Below are 16,623 nucleotides of genomic sequence, written 5' to 3'. Positions count from 1 at the left end.
TTGTTTTCGTCGGTAATTTTTTCCGGACGACTGAAGGTCTTGCTATGGGCAACCCTTTGAGTCCAATTCTAAGTGATTTGCACATGCACTATTTCGAACTTAAATTATTTAAAATTATGCAATTTGATTTTTACGTCAGGTACGTTGACGACATTTTTGTGCTTTTGGTCTCGTCTGTCAGTGACCTTGATAACCTTTTATCCATCCTAAATACTATTGACCCACATATTCAATTTACGGTTGAATTGGAATCTGGTAATCATCTTTCTTTTCTTGATGTGTCCATCACTCGTCATGACAATACGTTTACAACTACTGTTTTCCGTAAACCCTTTGCTGTTTCTCTCCCCCCCCCCCCCCCACAAGTTATCCGTTCATCCTCCTAAACAAAAATTGGCTGCTTTTAGATCTTTTATTTACCGTGCTTTGGCCATTTGTTCAAATTCCAATTTACTTTCATCAGAACTGAATTACCTACGAAGTATTGCGTTGGATCGGGGATTCACATTAGATATTATTGATACCATTTATAAGAAGCTATGTAGCTCAACTAACAAAAATCAAACACTTGCTCCTGTGAACTATTCGAGTTCCGTTGTCTTACCCTTTTTTCCTAAAATCAGTCTACAAATTGCCAAAATCTTAAAAAACTTTCATTTTTCCGTCACTTTTTCTCCTGTTAATAAATTAAAATTTTCACAGCTTAAACACCCTGTTCAGAACCTTGACAGATGGGGCATTTACAGTGTTACCTGCCAGTGCAAATTGGCCTACATTGGGCAGACTCGTCGATCCCTCAAATTCCGGATAAAAGAACACGAAAATTACGTCAAAAAACAGGATCTCAAACGCTCCTCTATTGCTCAACATTGTTGGTCCTGCGGTCATAATTTTATTTTTTCTTCCGCCAAAATTATTCACGGGTGTTCGTCCATTCATGATTTAGATTTTTGGGAGTCATATTACATATGGAAAAATGCTAATTTATTCGTCAATGGTTTGTCTAGCACTCCCCCTTTTCCTAATGTTTGGAAGTCTGTTATTTAATTCATTTTTTGTCCGTGACGTTTCTCCTGAGTGCAACTATCCTCCTGAGTTTTGACGTAACCTTGACGTCATCGTTTCCGGTACTGCTCTCATATCTTTTACAACTCGTCTCTCATTCCATTGTTCGCCTCGACTGTGTTTTAGTCGGGTGAACCTGTCTTCGTTTTTAATGCACTGATGATGGCACTTGTATTTTAGAGTGCCGAAACAGCTGTTTGCTGGTTTTTTAACCTTTTTTCATTCTCAATTTGTACTTTATACACGTTGTCATATTTTATTCAGAATTGTTTAATGATTTCGTTTTAAACTTATTTATGTACTTGTTTTGCAGACACTATCCAGACGAACAGCTGGTTAAAGATGCGGAAGGAAGACCCGAAGAGTATATCAAACAACTCAGCGCAATCTTTATTAAACCTGAAATGGGGTTCTATGGCTCCAGGTAGGACATTTCATCACTAATTATATCAGTTCTACCGAAAAAGTCCGTTTATGAAGAGGAAGAAAACGTTGCTTTTTAAAATACAGTTAACTTATATTTATTGTATGACATACTTTATGACTTCTTATTAAAGTGATGGGAATTTGTAAATTTCGTTCTTGAAGAACAGTTTGTTTTTGGAGGTAGAGAAACCAAGCAGTGCTGCTTTGACATCTCCGTTTTTGAATTTGTACTCCGCCGAAAAGTTATGTCAAGACAGGAATAAGTGCAAACAGGAGGGTGCAAGGCCTGGGAATATAGCGGAATCGAAAGAATTTCCAAGCCTGGCGAGTCGGCAAATGATATATGTGGTGTGGCATGGTCCTGATGCAGTTGCTTCCTGTTTCGAACATCTTCGCCCTCTTTTACCATTCACTCCTGACCTTGCACTCCCCAGTATTCACTTATTTCTCTCTTTTTACAAAAAAATTTATCGGAAAAGAAGAAAATGAAGATGTCAAAGTAGCCATCTTTGAATTCTTCGACTGAGAAGACATCTGTTTGCCACACTAAAAAAAGAGCTCTGATCCTTCTCCGTTTTTGAACAATAGTATGGGAAAAAAAGATTAGTTTAACTTTAAAACGAAGATCAATTGCCCCAAAACGTTAATTACAAATATGAAATTTCGAAGGAATTATTTTTAGACACCTTCTACAATTTCCATCTTCAAATAAACTAAACATAACTAGTAGAAAACCCAAAGTGAATGAGTGAAAAAAAACTCTATTTACATCAAAAACAAAAAGAAAAGTTGATTTTTCTCAGAAGTGCCTTTGCTTGATTTACTATTTATTTACAGCAGAACGTGAATTTCTTAGATTATAGAAATTGTACGCTAACTTCTCCGATTTTCAAAAACCTTTTACTTATTTATTTTTTCAGAGTTCAAACGACTGTGGAGAAGTGCAAACATTTGTTTTGCTTATTATCCAGTTCCTTTTATCCTCATAGTTTAATTCCGTGGGGCCCAACCTACGGCCCATGTGCCACATGCACCCCGCAAAGCCGATTCGTGTGGCCCAATGTTTTACTCAATGTTACAAATCGAAAAACCTCGATCAGTCACAATGTTTGAAATTTGAAGCTAAATGTTCAGAAATTGAGTTCTAGACATAGGCGGATTTAGGACTGAGTTTCTGGGAGGGGGGGGGACAGGATTTTTTTTTTTTTTTTTTTTTTTTTTTGGAGCAACATTTTTACTTGATCTCCCCTCCTCCCACGTTTCTGTCTGTTTTCTGTGATGCATAAGGCCATTCTTTACTTTTTTATGTGCAATTTTCATTACTGTGTGTAAATCATGCTGTCCTTTTTGAATTGACCTTAAAAGAGTTGGTATTAAGAGAGTGACGCAGGGCTCCCTTTTAAGTGGGATATAGAATATCTCTAATTTTAGGGGGCCCGGGGGTTACTCCCCCAGAGGAAATTATATAAAATGGACATAAAGTTCTGCCCTTTTTAATGTCTTATAAGGGTTAATTGGAAATAATAGGTAAATATTTTTTTTAAAGTTTTATGCTTTAAAAATGCTTTGTGATGCAAGTTAATACTTTAAAAGAAATGAGATTTAGAGGATAGGTATCAAGAAAGTAACATACTACCCATTTGAACAATTCTTAATTTATACACTTGATAAGAAATAAAATTGAAGCACACTTTGCTTAGGAGTTTCAAAGACTTGTCTAATTATTTTCAAGGTTTGTTTGGTTAGATTGGGTTTTTGGCTCAAGAGTCCTGGTAGGTTATACTGCGCTAAGTCTTTTCAGGGATTTTAGAACCTATCAATAATTTGTACTTTCCAGTCTCTGAAATTGAGTAGTAGATTATACAGTTGTACAGTATTTTTATTTGTAAGAAACGACTATTTTAAATTTTAAAGAAAAAATTAATTTTTTTAATTTCTCATCACAACATTTTTTTAATTATAAGTATTACAGAAAACGAAAAGGAATAGGGGTAATGTATCATTTTTTCCCCGGGCTAAACAGATTAACAATATGCAGTAAAAGTACGATAAAAGCAATCAATACAGAAGAATTTCCAAAATTCTGCATTCGGGATTAAATAAATAGCAAGATATGAAGCATGTGAGTCACAAAAATTTATTTCAAGTAATATGTTACAAACACGAGAACCATGATTTTTACATTTTTGATGCAGGATGTAGCAAGGAGCTGAATTTGACACATTTTGGCATTCCTCCTCCTACAATTTGTTATAAATTTTAAAATTTAAGGTTTGTAGCCACACGTTTCCAAATATTCAAGGTTTTCAAGTACATACTTGAAAATGAAATTAGTTTTTCAAGCACTTTCCATTTTTTTAAGGAACGAATCACAATTTTTTGGGAGTTAGGGGCCCACTTCAAAGCAGGGGCCCTAGGTTATAGCTTGTTTATCTTATAGGCAAATCCGGCCCTGCATGTAACTCACTCTTACCTGCAGATTTTTGTTTGATTTTTTGTAATTGTAACGAAAATTCGTCAGTTTTTACATCTAAAGGATTTTTACGATGTTACCAATCTGTGCAAGGCATTTATCGGTTTTTATCAAATTTCAGCAAATTTTTTCAAAACTTTTGATAACTGAATTACTTAGATTTCAATAATGACAATAACTGTCTCATTTAGACTTAGATGATTATGACTTACCTTAATTTTTAAACAGTGTTTAGAAAGTAAGGAAAATGGTACTTTCCCTCTAAGTAAAAAGATTCAATTAATCAGAATATTCACATAACTGAAGTTTACTCAGTTTGCGATAGTATTTACTTTTCTTTCTTCAAAAAAAAAAAAAAAAAAAAGACAAGCTGAAAATTTTCCAAGCGCATGAAGTACAGTTCTAACTATTAGTATCATATACAGTGGCTCCCAAAAGTCTTCGTACACCTACGACTTTCAACGAAATAGGCCCCAATTCATTGGTTAGAATTAATATTTCAGAATAGGTATTTAATTATAAGATCTATGATTAATTTTTAACAAAACTACATGAAAAGTTTTTAAAAAATATTAAAACTTAATTTTTAAAAAATCAAAAACCAAAAAGTGCTGGAAATTCTATGTCACAAAAGTCTTCGTACACTTTATAAAATGTCTATATATTATTGAATAATCTAACTTTTTATTAAGTTATTAATTAGTAGAATATCATACAGTATTCATAACACCTTTTAAACGTCTGGGAATAGATTTCATTCTTTTTTTTTTTGCGTAATTTCCGAGTAAGTGTTCAACCACACTTCGAGTCTTACTGTTTCTAGCTCTATTTTCGTTTTAAAGCCCTATTTTCGTAATCCAGCCTATAGATATCTCTAAATACGTTACATTAAGTTCAAATCTGGAGATTGAGGGGGTATTTTCTGAATTTTAGGACGATCTTTGAGGCACTAGATGCGAACGTTGAAAGCCGAGTGCTTCATATCGTTATTTTGATAAAAAACAAAGTTGTTTCCAATAACCAAATTTTTGGTTAAGAGTTCAAAATTGTTTTTTAAAATATTTAAAGGAACAGTATGATTCATTATTTCATCAAAAAATTCCAAACTATCAAGTCCTGATGCTGATATGCATCCTCACACTAGAACACCTCCACCGTCGTGATTAACTGATCCAACTAAGTTCTTAAGATTAAGTTCCTAATTTTTTCTTCTACTTACAATTATGCAACAATTTAACCAAAAATGTTGAATTCATTTTTATCTGTAAATAAGACGTAATTCTAAAACGTTTTTAGCTTATTTATCCTTGATTTTGCGGCGAAAAGCGTAAGCTTTGTGTTTTTCGTGCGAACAAGAAAATTTCTGCGGGAAGAGGCCCCATTTTATCCAGCTAATCAGAGAACTTGGCGAAAAATTTTAGGTGAAAATTAAAAATAAAATTTTTCTTTTAACTCTGTAGAAACTTTTACAGCACTCAAATGTGTATTTTTTATAATTTTTTCAACTTTCAATCTCCGATCACGTTTTGTCAACTTTGCCGGTTGACCTTTCCTTACCTTGTTTTCGGTCCGATTCCTTTGTTTAAACCATTTTATCAAGAACTGTACTATACAAACAAATAAATTAACTAATTTAGAGTCATTTCAAACTAATTTACCGCAACTGTGGGAAACAAATTCGAATTTTGAATGGTGTTTGCGGTTTTTTACAAATACCAGCGATTTTATAGCAATAAGCACAATATTAAGAAATAAATAAACAAAAAATTAAAGCCAAATGACTTATAAGGGTCAATACAATGCAAAAATATTAATAAAACGGCATATGATAATTTTAATCATGAATTTATTCGAAAATATTTGAGTGTACGATGACTTTTGTGGAGTGTTATTTCTCTGTTTCTTCGTTTTCTGACCCATTTCAAAAAAGTAGATCCGTTAAAATTTTGAAAAAACCAATGGGTTGTATTTAGAATGACATATGAATGATGTGAAAAAATATTGGACTCCATATTCGAATTCAGTTCCGAGTTATTTTGGTTTTACTAAAATTTTCAAAGTGTACGAACACTTTTGAGAGCCACTGTATACAAATTTTTTCCTTTAAAAAATAAAGAAAATACAGTTATAAAAACATTTCATCAGGTAATAATGCGATCTTACAAGAGTTGTGCTACGGTGTTAACTGTTACATTTTATAGTATTTTGCTCTACAAAAACCTTTTAGCTATTTACTTCTTTTGCAACAGCATACATTTCAAATCAGCCAATTTCATTTGAACGTGTGAATCCAGAAGGTTCTTCAAAATCTTTCGTCTGTAACAACCTATAACATCAAGTTTTTGAAATCACACAAATTGAAAATAAACATTCTGAAAAGAGAGAAAACAAATCGTAACGAGTAGATCGTTCTGTTAGCGCAAATTGGGGAGGGGGGAGGGAGGGTCCCAAGCGTCAATTATTATAAGTGTTGCAGCTGAATGCATAGCTCGTTTAGCCTATGTTTTCATTCATATACTTGCCCAAATGGTTTTCAGTCCAAAATAGTGAATTTAGACCAATTTTCAGTACCCCAGTGACAGCTGTACTATTTGTATTTAACGTTCGGTTTTTTTCTTTTTCTTTTCTCCCTTCAGAAAAGGACATTCGCCATTCTCTTCATTTTAATTGAACTATTCAAAAAAGAAAAAAAATCATGAGTTTTTTTGTTATAAGATTTTGGAAGATAAGTTGTTACTATATAAACTCCTCCCAAAACTGGGGGGGGCATTACCCCCTTTTCCCCCCCATTAATCCGCCCATGGTTCTAGAAGATTAAGAATCAAGTTAAGGATAGAAATAATTGTTGTTTCCTTTCTATTTAAACGCCTTTCCGATATATTTAGAAAGCTTTTGAATGCATTTGAAAAATTAATATTGTTACAAATTCTGTAAATAGTAATTATTGTAGTAACGTAACCTGTAAATAGTTTCCCGTAATGAATATACAACCCCTTAACATATGGCTAAAGTATACAACCCCCTATTCTTTTTTTTTCTTATTTCATTCACTGATTTTATCAATGAAAGTGTAGTTGTAGAACGTTGTAGCATTTTCTGGAATATTTGAGAGATTTCTTTTCGGTGTATATAAGCCGTTAGCGATGAATAAACAGTTGAGTTTTCGATTGAGAATTCGAACTGAGAGCGTATTTGCTCTGTTTATAGCGAGGCATTTCGCTGTGTTGTTTTCGTATTTGGAAGTAAATACGTGTGTAACCGTTGAGTTTACGGTGTTGAGTGATATTTGCTTAATTGCTGATGATTATTTTAGCAGTTGTTAACGATTTCTCCCGTACATAGTGTAAATAAAGCTCCTGTGTTTTTATCAAGAACTGTGTCTTCATTTCAAGAAAGTGGAAGTCGCACCGAATCTGTGACAATTGGCGCCCAACGTGGGGCTACTTCAGGACTTTCTTGCAGTAAGTGTGACTCTGGACATTTTTTCATAAAGACTTTTTAAATTTGGACTTTATTTTTATGGTGATTACTCGCGCAATGGATGAACAATTAAAACAACTGCTTGATGCAATCAACTCTGTGAAGAGTGATATGGTGGCTAATCAAGAACAATTAAAAAATGATATGGCGGCTAATCAAGAACAATTAAAAAATGATATGGTGGCTAATCAAGGACAATGGAAAAGTGATTTAATGGTGCTGAAAAATGATTTAGCTTCTAACCAAGAGGAAATTAAAAACGACCTTACTTCGGTAAAGACTGTGATGGAAAATAAATTTAATGACATAGGGCATCGAGTTGATGCTATTGAAGAAAAATTTGATACCGTTGAAAGCCGATTCAATGCTGTAGAAAATAAATTTGATTTCATTTACTTAAAGAAGAGATCTTTAAGAACGTGGAAAGGAGATTGGCGACCGCGGAAAGCAGCTCTGTACAGTTTGGCGCTCCCACATCGGTTGCTCGACCGTCCATTAAACTTGCCACATATGATGGGAAAACTTCGTGGCAGGTTTACAAAACTCAATTCATGATAGTGGCGGAAGCGAACGGATGGGACTCTGCTACCAAGGCCTGCCATCTTGCAGCATCCCTGAGAGGTGACGCAGCGGACATTCTTCAGACCCTTCCGGACAGCCAGCGCCTGGATTTCGCCGCCCTCACAGCTGCGTTTGAGCTTCGCTTCGGTGAGAAGTGCCAGAAAGATTTCAGCCGACTCCAGTTGAAGTCCCGTTTCCAGAAAACCGGGGAAACCCTGCAAGAGCTAGCGGCGGGCGTCGAGAGACTGTCGCATCTTGCTTTTTGCGACTGTCCTGCGGATGTTCGAGACAACCTGGTACTCAACTACTTCATCGACGGAGTTCGGAATCCTGAGATCCAGAAGGCCCTCCGGATGGCGAATGTAAATGACCTGAAATCCGCTTTGGTATATGCGATGAGATACGAGGCCGCCCAAGAAGCAATCCGTGTGGATCGTCATTTAATCCGGACTCAAGCTGATGAGTCTGATTCCAGGTCGTCCCACCTCGCTGAACTTGAGAGACAACTCGGTGACTTGGCAAGACATCTGAGCAGCATAACAGCCCAAAAGAAACAAGAGCAGAAGTGCTGGAAATGCGGTAGTGAAGGACACCTGCGAAGGAGTTGTCCGGTTCGCCAAGCTACGCGAGGGAAGGAAATCAACACCACCAGAACTCTGCAGATTTCCTCTTCTAGTAGTGGCAGTGATGGACTTTTCATTTACGCACATGTAAATGGGAATCCTTGCAAACTGATTGTCGACACTGGAGCCAATGTGACAATCGTTAGGACAGATGTGGCTCGTGAATTTGGATTGAAACTGTTGTGGACATCGCCACGCGTAAGTCTCCAGACTGTGACAGGTGACAAAATCGAGATTGAAGGCAAAGTGGACTTGGAAATAGTTTTTGGGAATGCCACCTACCATCATACGGCATTCGTCGCGGATATCACGGACCCCTTCATTCTCGGGTTGGATTTTTTAAAGAAATACGACTTCATCCTGGATTTCAAGACTAATGAACTGCACTCGATGAGAGAAGACATAGCCATCTTCAACGTAGAAAATGATGTAAAATCAGCTCATCAAATAATAGCCCAAACAGATTTATCGATTCCCTCAAGGTCAGAATCTTTGATACCTGGCTCCGTTGAAGAAAACAACAGCTTTAGATTCGGCCTCATTGAATACCCTAACCTAAACAATAACCTAAAAGGAGTGCTGGTAGCATCTACGCTTGTGGACCTTTCTAAGGATGTAATTCCTGTGAGAGTTGCCAACGTGAGTGAAAGGCCAAGGAATATCCGGAAAGGCGAAGTGTTAGCAACTTGTACTCCCGTAAACTGCATCATTAGAAGAATCAATTCCCCTGAGACTGTGTCTTCTGAGTCCTTGACATCGAAGCTAATTGGGAGTGCACCCTTATCGAAGGATCAAAGAACTGCTGCGGAATAATTGATGGAGGACTTCAAGCATCTGTTTTCATCTACATCGGAGGATGTGGGCAGGACGAATTTAACGCAGCATAGGATCTACACTGGAGAACACCTCCCTATTAAACAGCATCCAAGACGACTACCGTTCGCCAAGAAGGAAGAAGTTGAGACCCTCCTGAAAGAGATGAAGGAGAATGATGTAATCGAACCTTCATGCAGTCCTTGGGCCTCTCCCATCGTCTTAGTCCGAAAGAAAGAAGGCTCCACCAGATTTTGTGTCGATTACCGACGGCTGAATGAAATCACCAAGAAAGACAGTTACCCTCTTCCACGGATAGACGACACCTTGGACACTCTTTCCGGACACAAGTGGTTTTCGACCCTGGACTTGAAGAGTGGCTACTGGCAGGTTGAGATACACCCTGAGGACCGAGAGAAGACAGCGTTTACAACTGGACAAGGCTTATGGCAGTTCAAAGTGATACCATTCGGCCTCTACAATGCACCAGCTACGTTCGAGCGTCTTATGGAGACAGTGTTAAGAGGACTTTCCTACGAATCCTGTCTGGTCTACTTAGACGATATCATCATCGTGGGACGCAGTTTCGAAGAACATCTGGCAAATCTTAGGAAGGTGCTGCAAAAGCTTAAGGAAGCCAATCTGAAGTTAAGCCCGTCCAAATGTAATTTGTTCCGCCGGGAAGTGAACTATCTTGGTCACATCATCTCTTCTGAAGGTGTACAAACCGATCCAGAAAAGGTATCTGCGGTCAAGAGTTGGAGTCGTCCCGAAAACATCCATCAGCTGCGAAGTTTCCTGGGGCTCTGCACGTACTACAGGAAGTTTGTAAAGGGTTTTTCCAACATGGCACGACCTTTGCATAAGCTGACGGAGAGCAAGCAAAAGTTTGAATGGTCCAAGGAATGCGAAGATGCATTTCTACGACTGAAGGAGGCTTTAACATCAACGCCTATCCTCGCCTATCCTCAGCCTGAAAAATCCTTCATCCTGGACACTGATGCGAGCAACCAGGGCATCGGAGTTGTTTTATCCCAAGAAATTGACGGAAATGAACATGTCATCGCTTACTGGAGCAAATGCTTATCGAAGTCGGAGCGAAATTACTGCGTCACCAGAAAGGAGTTACTGGCCATAGTGAAAGCTGTAGAACACTTCCATCATTAACTCTACGGCCGAAAATTTCTGCTTCAAACAGATCATGCCTCGTTAACTTGGCTTTTGAACTTCAAGAATCCAGAAGGCCAGATAGCCAGGTGGATACAGCGGCTCCAGGAATATGACATGGAGATCAAGCACCGAAAAGGGTTGTCTCACGGTAATGCAGACGCTTTATCAAGGAGACCCTGTCCTGAGAACTGCAATTATTGTTCCCGAATCGAGAAACAGTATGGAACGACTAGCCCTACTGTCTATCAGGTGACAGTGACCCCAACATCATCAGAACCTGATCCATGGAGTGACGACCAAGTTCGAAAAGATCAACTTGAAGACCCCGACATAAAACCAATTTTGGAGTTCATGGAGAGTGACAGTCGGCGACCTAGCTGGCAGGACGTTTCCATCTTTAGTCCTGCAACAAAAAGATACTGGGCTTTATGGAATTCACTCCATTTACGGAACGGCGTACTGTACCGAAAATGGGAATCTGATGACGGCAAAACGTCTAGGTGGCAGTTACTACTTCCCCGATCAAGGATTTCAGATGTTCTGAAAGAAATACACAGTAGTGCGACTGGAGGACATTTTGGTGTGTTGAAAACCCTCAATAAAGTTCGGGAGCGCTTCTTCTGGAGCAAGGCGAAGGATGACGTGGAGAAGTGGTGCCATTCTTGTGACGATTGTTCTGCTCGTAAAGGACCGAAGAAAAGAAGCAGAGGGAAGCTACATCTGTACAACGTTGGAGCTCCTTTCGAACGAATTCGGATCGACATCCTGGGTCCTCTACCAAGAACTACTGATGGGAACAAATACATTCTTGTTTCCATCGACTACTTCACCAAATGGCCGGAAGCATATCCCATTCCAGATCAAGAAGCTACCACAGTAGCAGAGACTCTAGTCCAACATTGGATCTCGAGATATGGAACACCTTTGCAGATTCATTCCGATCAAGGGAGGAATTTCATCTCTGCTGTGTTTAAGGGCCTATGTCAAATTTTCGGAATTGAGAAAACTAGGACAACACCACTACACCCACAATCGGACGGCATGGTGGAGAGATTTAACCGCACAATCCTGAATAATCTCTCGCTTATGGTATCCAGAAATCAACAGGATTGGGACAAGAAGCTACCTTTGTTCCTGCTGGCCTACTGCAGTGCTGTCCACGAGACTACCGGATTTGCCCCATCTCAGATGCTCTTCGGACGACAGCTTCGGCTACCTTGTGATCTCGTCTTCGGTCGTCCTCCGGATGCGCCTGCATCGCCTGAGGAGTACATCCAGGATCTCCAGGCCCGGTTGGAAGACGTTCATAACTTCGCACGAGAGCGAATCAACATCGCGGCGGAGAAGATGAAGACCCGATACGACACAAGGTCTACTGAACATGAATTCAACGAAGGCGACAAGGTTTGGTTATGGAATCCCATCCGACGGAAAGGTCTCTCACCCAAATTGCAGTCGCATTGGGATGGACCCTACAAAGTCCTTAACCGACTGAATGACGTCGAAGTGAGGATCCAAAAATCACCTAATGCAAAACCTAGGGTTGTACATTATGATCGGTTAGCCCCATACTATGGCCATAGTTCATGAGTATTACGTAAACAACCATGGTTGATAACATAAAAGTTGTAGATAATTTTTTTTTTGCTTTTAATGTTTAGTAATATTTCTTGTTTTATTGTGTTTCCTATGCATTATTGGTTATTATTTAATGTGTGTATTTGTGAACTTGTGATAGAAGTTTGCACCCTTTCTGGGGATTGTACTGCCCGGGACGTGCAGTCCTTGGGAAGGGGGCAATGTTACAAATTCTGTAAATAGTAATTATTGTAGTAACGTAACCTGTAAATAGTTTCCCGTAATGAATATACAACCCCTTAACATATGGCTAAAGTATACAACCCCCTATTCTTTTTTTTTCTTATTTCATTCACTGATTTTATCAATGAAAGTGTAGTTTTAGAATGTTGTAGCATTTTCTGGAATATTTGAGAGATTTCTTTTCGGTGTATATAAGCCGTTAGCGATGGATAAACAGTTGAGTTTTCGATTGAGAATTCGAACTGAGAGCGTATTTGCTCTGTTTATAGCGAGGCATTTCGCTGTGTTGTTTTCGTATTTGGAAGTAAATACGTGTGTAACCGATGAGTTTACGGTGTTGAGTGATATTTGCTTAATTGCTGATGATTATTTTAGCAGTTGTTAACGATTTCTCCTGTACATAGCGTAAATAAAGCTCCTGTGTTTTTATCAAGAACTGTGTCTTCATTTCAAGAAAGTGGAAGTCGCACCGAATCCGTGACAATATGTATTCCGGTTGGCACTCGGATAAGAAACGGGTTGAGCACCACCGGCTTAAACTACCAGAGGGTACCGATATACTTACTAGAATAGAAAAGAGATGGCAGCACCGACAATTGTTCCACGCTCATTTCTCTCATTTCGATGATGATTTTATTAATAGTACGATAGTACAGTAACCTTTCATCATATTGCGTTTCGTTATATCGCTTATTTTCGGATACTTCGCGCTTTTTCTATGTCTTTGCAAAAATTATATTTGAAAAAGAAAAGCAATGTTTTTTAACACGCTTTTATTATAGCTTCACCTGTATGTATGTATGTATGTATGCATGTATGTATCTTGTAACGGAATCTTGCAGCTCAAATTTCGGCCACTTCCTGCGATCGGATTCTTTTGAAACTTGGCACGCGACCTCAGACCCGATGACAATGCAATATTCTATAATCAAATTAATTAATTAACTCTTTTAATTGTTAGTTTCCTCCAATTTTAATCAATATTTTGGCATAAATCTAACAATGTAAAAAAAGAAAAATTAAAAAAAATACATTAAAAAATGCTCGCAAAAATTATTTAAAAATATCTACAAAAACCTTTAATTTTTCTGCATCAGACAAAATTTGTTCCAATGTTCCAAGGTAATTAGAACATGAAATATAATTGTTTTTAACTAATTTCGTGCCAAAATTTAGGTGAGCCTTCAATTGGAAATTCATTGCTGATCAGACCATTGTTGAACAAAACTTTTATTCAAATGCATCTCAAATTTTCAGAGTAATATAAATATATTTCCGCAAACATACATCGATGACTCACCAGTAGCTTCCCATCGGGGTGCCCTTGTCTTAACTTTAAGATATTACCTCGCACTCGGTTTATAAATAATTTCGTCGCCTGATAATTCTCCAACATAAGGCTAAAAAACAGAAAAATAAAATAATAGTTCAAAAAACTAAAAAAAAAAACGCTTTCGTAATAAAATGAACTAAAAAGTGAAATATAATCTTTGGATGAAAGTAGTTGACCAATCACTTAATTTTAATGTAATACAAAAAAGCGTGGGGGGTTTCTTATCAGTTGTCTTGAATTTCTTCCATTTGTTGTCCAAGAAAAATGTAAATAGACAGCACCCCACCCTTTTTTGTATTACATTAAACTTAAGTGATTGGTCAACTACTTTCATCCAAAGATTATTTTTCACTTTTTAGTTCATTTTGCTACGAAAGCGTGTTTCTTTAGTTTTTTGAACTATTATATCATTTGCACTTGATCTCACACACACAAAAAAAGAAAAGATTATGTCTCTGAGAAAAAGTGTTTTATACAGTCGAGTCCCGACTTAAACGAGGGATACGTTCCAAGACTCCTCGCGTAAGTCGAAATTTCGCGTTGTGGAAAAATTTAGGTATAATTTTTTAGAAACATACCGAATTCTTTTAGACACTTATAAACGCCCCTCAAACTGCTTTCAAGCTTACATTTTCAGTTTCCTACTTAAAGAACACTAAATTTTACGACTGTATTTGAAAAGTAAAAAAAAGTTGATTTCTTCAACATGAAACACTTTAAGGTGCACAAAATGAATGATCAAAAAAAAGACTTAAATAAAACAACACGGTACGCACCCTGCTTATTTGATAACAGTTTTCATGTTTTCAGAAGCAAAATGCCCTTTTGTCTTAATCAATTCTCAATCTCAGTAGCAAGACGCATACATTTTGATTTTTGCAAATCTTCGCTCGTCAAAGAAGTAGAGCAATTACGTATCAATTGCTGCTATTTTAGCTAAAGCCTCAACTAGGTCAAAGCACCAGCGATATATTTACTTTGAGAGTGCCTATACATACAGGGGGGAAGTGGACTTAAATAAAATTTTCTGAAGACAGTGTGAAGTTTTCGTAAACTATGAGGAAGCTCAATCCCACCTCCCTCTTCTCCGTGTAACTCTTCAAATATGCATACAAAAATCATTGAAAATAACCATTTTAAAAGTTTTTTCTTTTTTTAAATAACTTCAGTTTCAAAATATGTTGTCAGCCCAAAATTGTCGGAATTGGCAACCCAAAATTTGCGGAAAATTTCGAATTACCAACACCTCTGCCCTACAATTAGATGCCCGAATTTGTATTACTTTTCGAAAGATTTTTCACATCTTTTTAAAAGACTAGTTCATTTTTAATTAAAATTACTATTTTGTAAATTTCCTTGATAGCTTCTGTTAAAATATCACGGGACGCGGGAGGCGTCCCGGCTACCAAGAAAAACCAAACGTCAGCAGCCAACAAAAGCAAATCCATCGCCAAGGAAAGACGAAAGAAAATAGAAGCGACCAAGAACAGTTTACACGACAGAATAAGTTGGGGTTTTCTAGGGTTTTCACCCCTCTGTATCTCAGCCCCATGAAGACCCCCGGAGTTTATTTTGGTACACTCAATCTCTAGTGGCCCCTGACGGCATAAACCAAAATACAAATCCCATGGACCATAAGGGAGAGGAGGAATTTAAGTTAAAAAATCGCTGTTCAAAAAACATTTTCGCTTTCTTTGACAGGGCTACAGCCCAGACGAAAAGACGAATCAAGCTGAAATTCGCACACACCATTCCTGGTGCCCTACTGATGTGCCTTTTGTGCCCAAAATCGTACTTTACCGGGGTTCTGCAGTAGCCCCCCACTCCCCGGGGGGGTTATGTTAATGATTTTTTTAATACATATTCTTGGGTGGCCATTGAGGACATATACAAAACTTCAAACCTCAGGGACATCATGGCCGGAGTAATTAAAGTTTAAAAAAATCACTATTTTCCCCTAAATTCACATGTACTTACTCTCAGCTTATAGGGGTTTGTTAATCTCTGACTGTAATTGCAAGGCTAGAACAGATCTAAGATCTAAAAATTATTCAAAAGTTGTCTTTGGAAATGAAATTCAATCAAGACTAATAAAACAGATCATGGCCCCACTCAATACTTACATGTAAGCGCAGCGCCACGCCATTGAATGGGGCCTATGAACAGATCCAACAGTTGCAACTGGACGTTAAATCGCGGATATCACAAATTTGGCACAACGACTGCGCATATGCGCGGACTTATTCATTGGGCTTTCTATTTTAAGACTCTATGTTTTGTTTATATTTAAGCAAAGAAACATTAATGAATGAGATTGGAACACAGTTCCGCCCTCCCCCCCCCCCCCCCCCCCCTCCGTTTCACCAATGCGAATTTTCTTTCCTGCCTCTGATTCAGTTTTGATATATTTAAGGCAAAAGAAATTTTAAATGTCGGCGAAACTGGGGTTATAAACCATGAAAATACACTGCTCGACATTTAAAATGCAACACCAAGAAGGAGTGGTCAGAAAGTGATGAAATTTGGGAAAAAAAGACAGAAACAGCGAGGAATAATAAATGATCTCAATTTCAAAATGATAGGCAGAATACAGAGCGAGGACGTCGTCGGCTCAGTAGGATGTAGGACCACCGCGGAAAGCGATACACGAAGAAACACGTCTAGGCATAGAGTCAATAAGGGTGCGGATGGTGTCCAGAGGGATGGCTCTCCATTCCCTTTCAACCATTTGCCACAGTTCGTTATCTGAACGAGGCAGGGACAGAGTCTGCAAACGGCGTTCAATCACATCCCACACATGTTCGATTGGTGACAAGTCAGGAGGGTATGGTAGCCAGGGAAGCATCTATGTGCATTGG

The 16,623-nt window shown here is 37.9% G+C and overlaps 1 protein-coding gene across 1 annotated transcript in view; it reads left to right on the top strand.

Annotated features, from left to right (window-relative positions):
• LOC129234654 (transport and Golgi organization protein 2 homolog) overlaps nt 1–16,623 on the top strand; it is an 81,494-nt gene that overhangs the window by 56,983 nt on the left and 7,888 nt on the right. Inside the window, exon 6 of the mRNA XM_054868694.1 lies at nt 1,379–1,489. Within this exon, the coding sequence (XP_054724669.1) occupies nt 1,379–1,489 (111 nt within the window). The remainder of the gene's footprint in view (nt 1–1,378; nt 1,490–16,623) is intronic.

Source organism: Uloborus diversus, chromosome 1, assembly GCF_026930045.1.
Source record: "Uloborus diversus isolate 005 chromosome 1, Udiv.v.3.1, whole genome shotgun sequence".
Lineage (NCBI taxonomy): Eukaryota > Metazoa > Arthropoda > Arachnida > Araneae > Uloboridae > Uloborus > Uloborus diversus.
The sequence above is the reverse complement of the archived record's forward strand: the minus strand, read 5'-3'. Positions and strand labels throughout refer to the sequence as shown.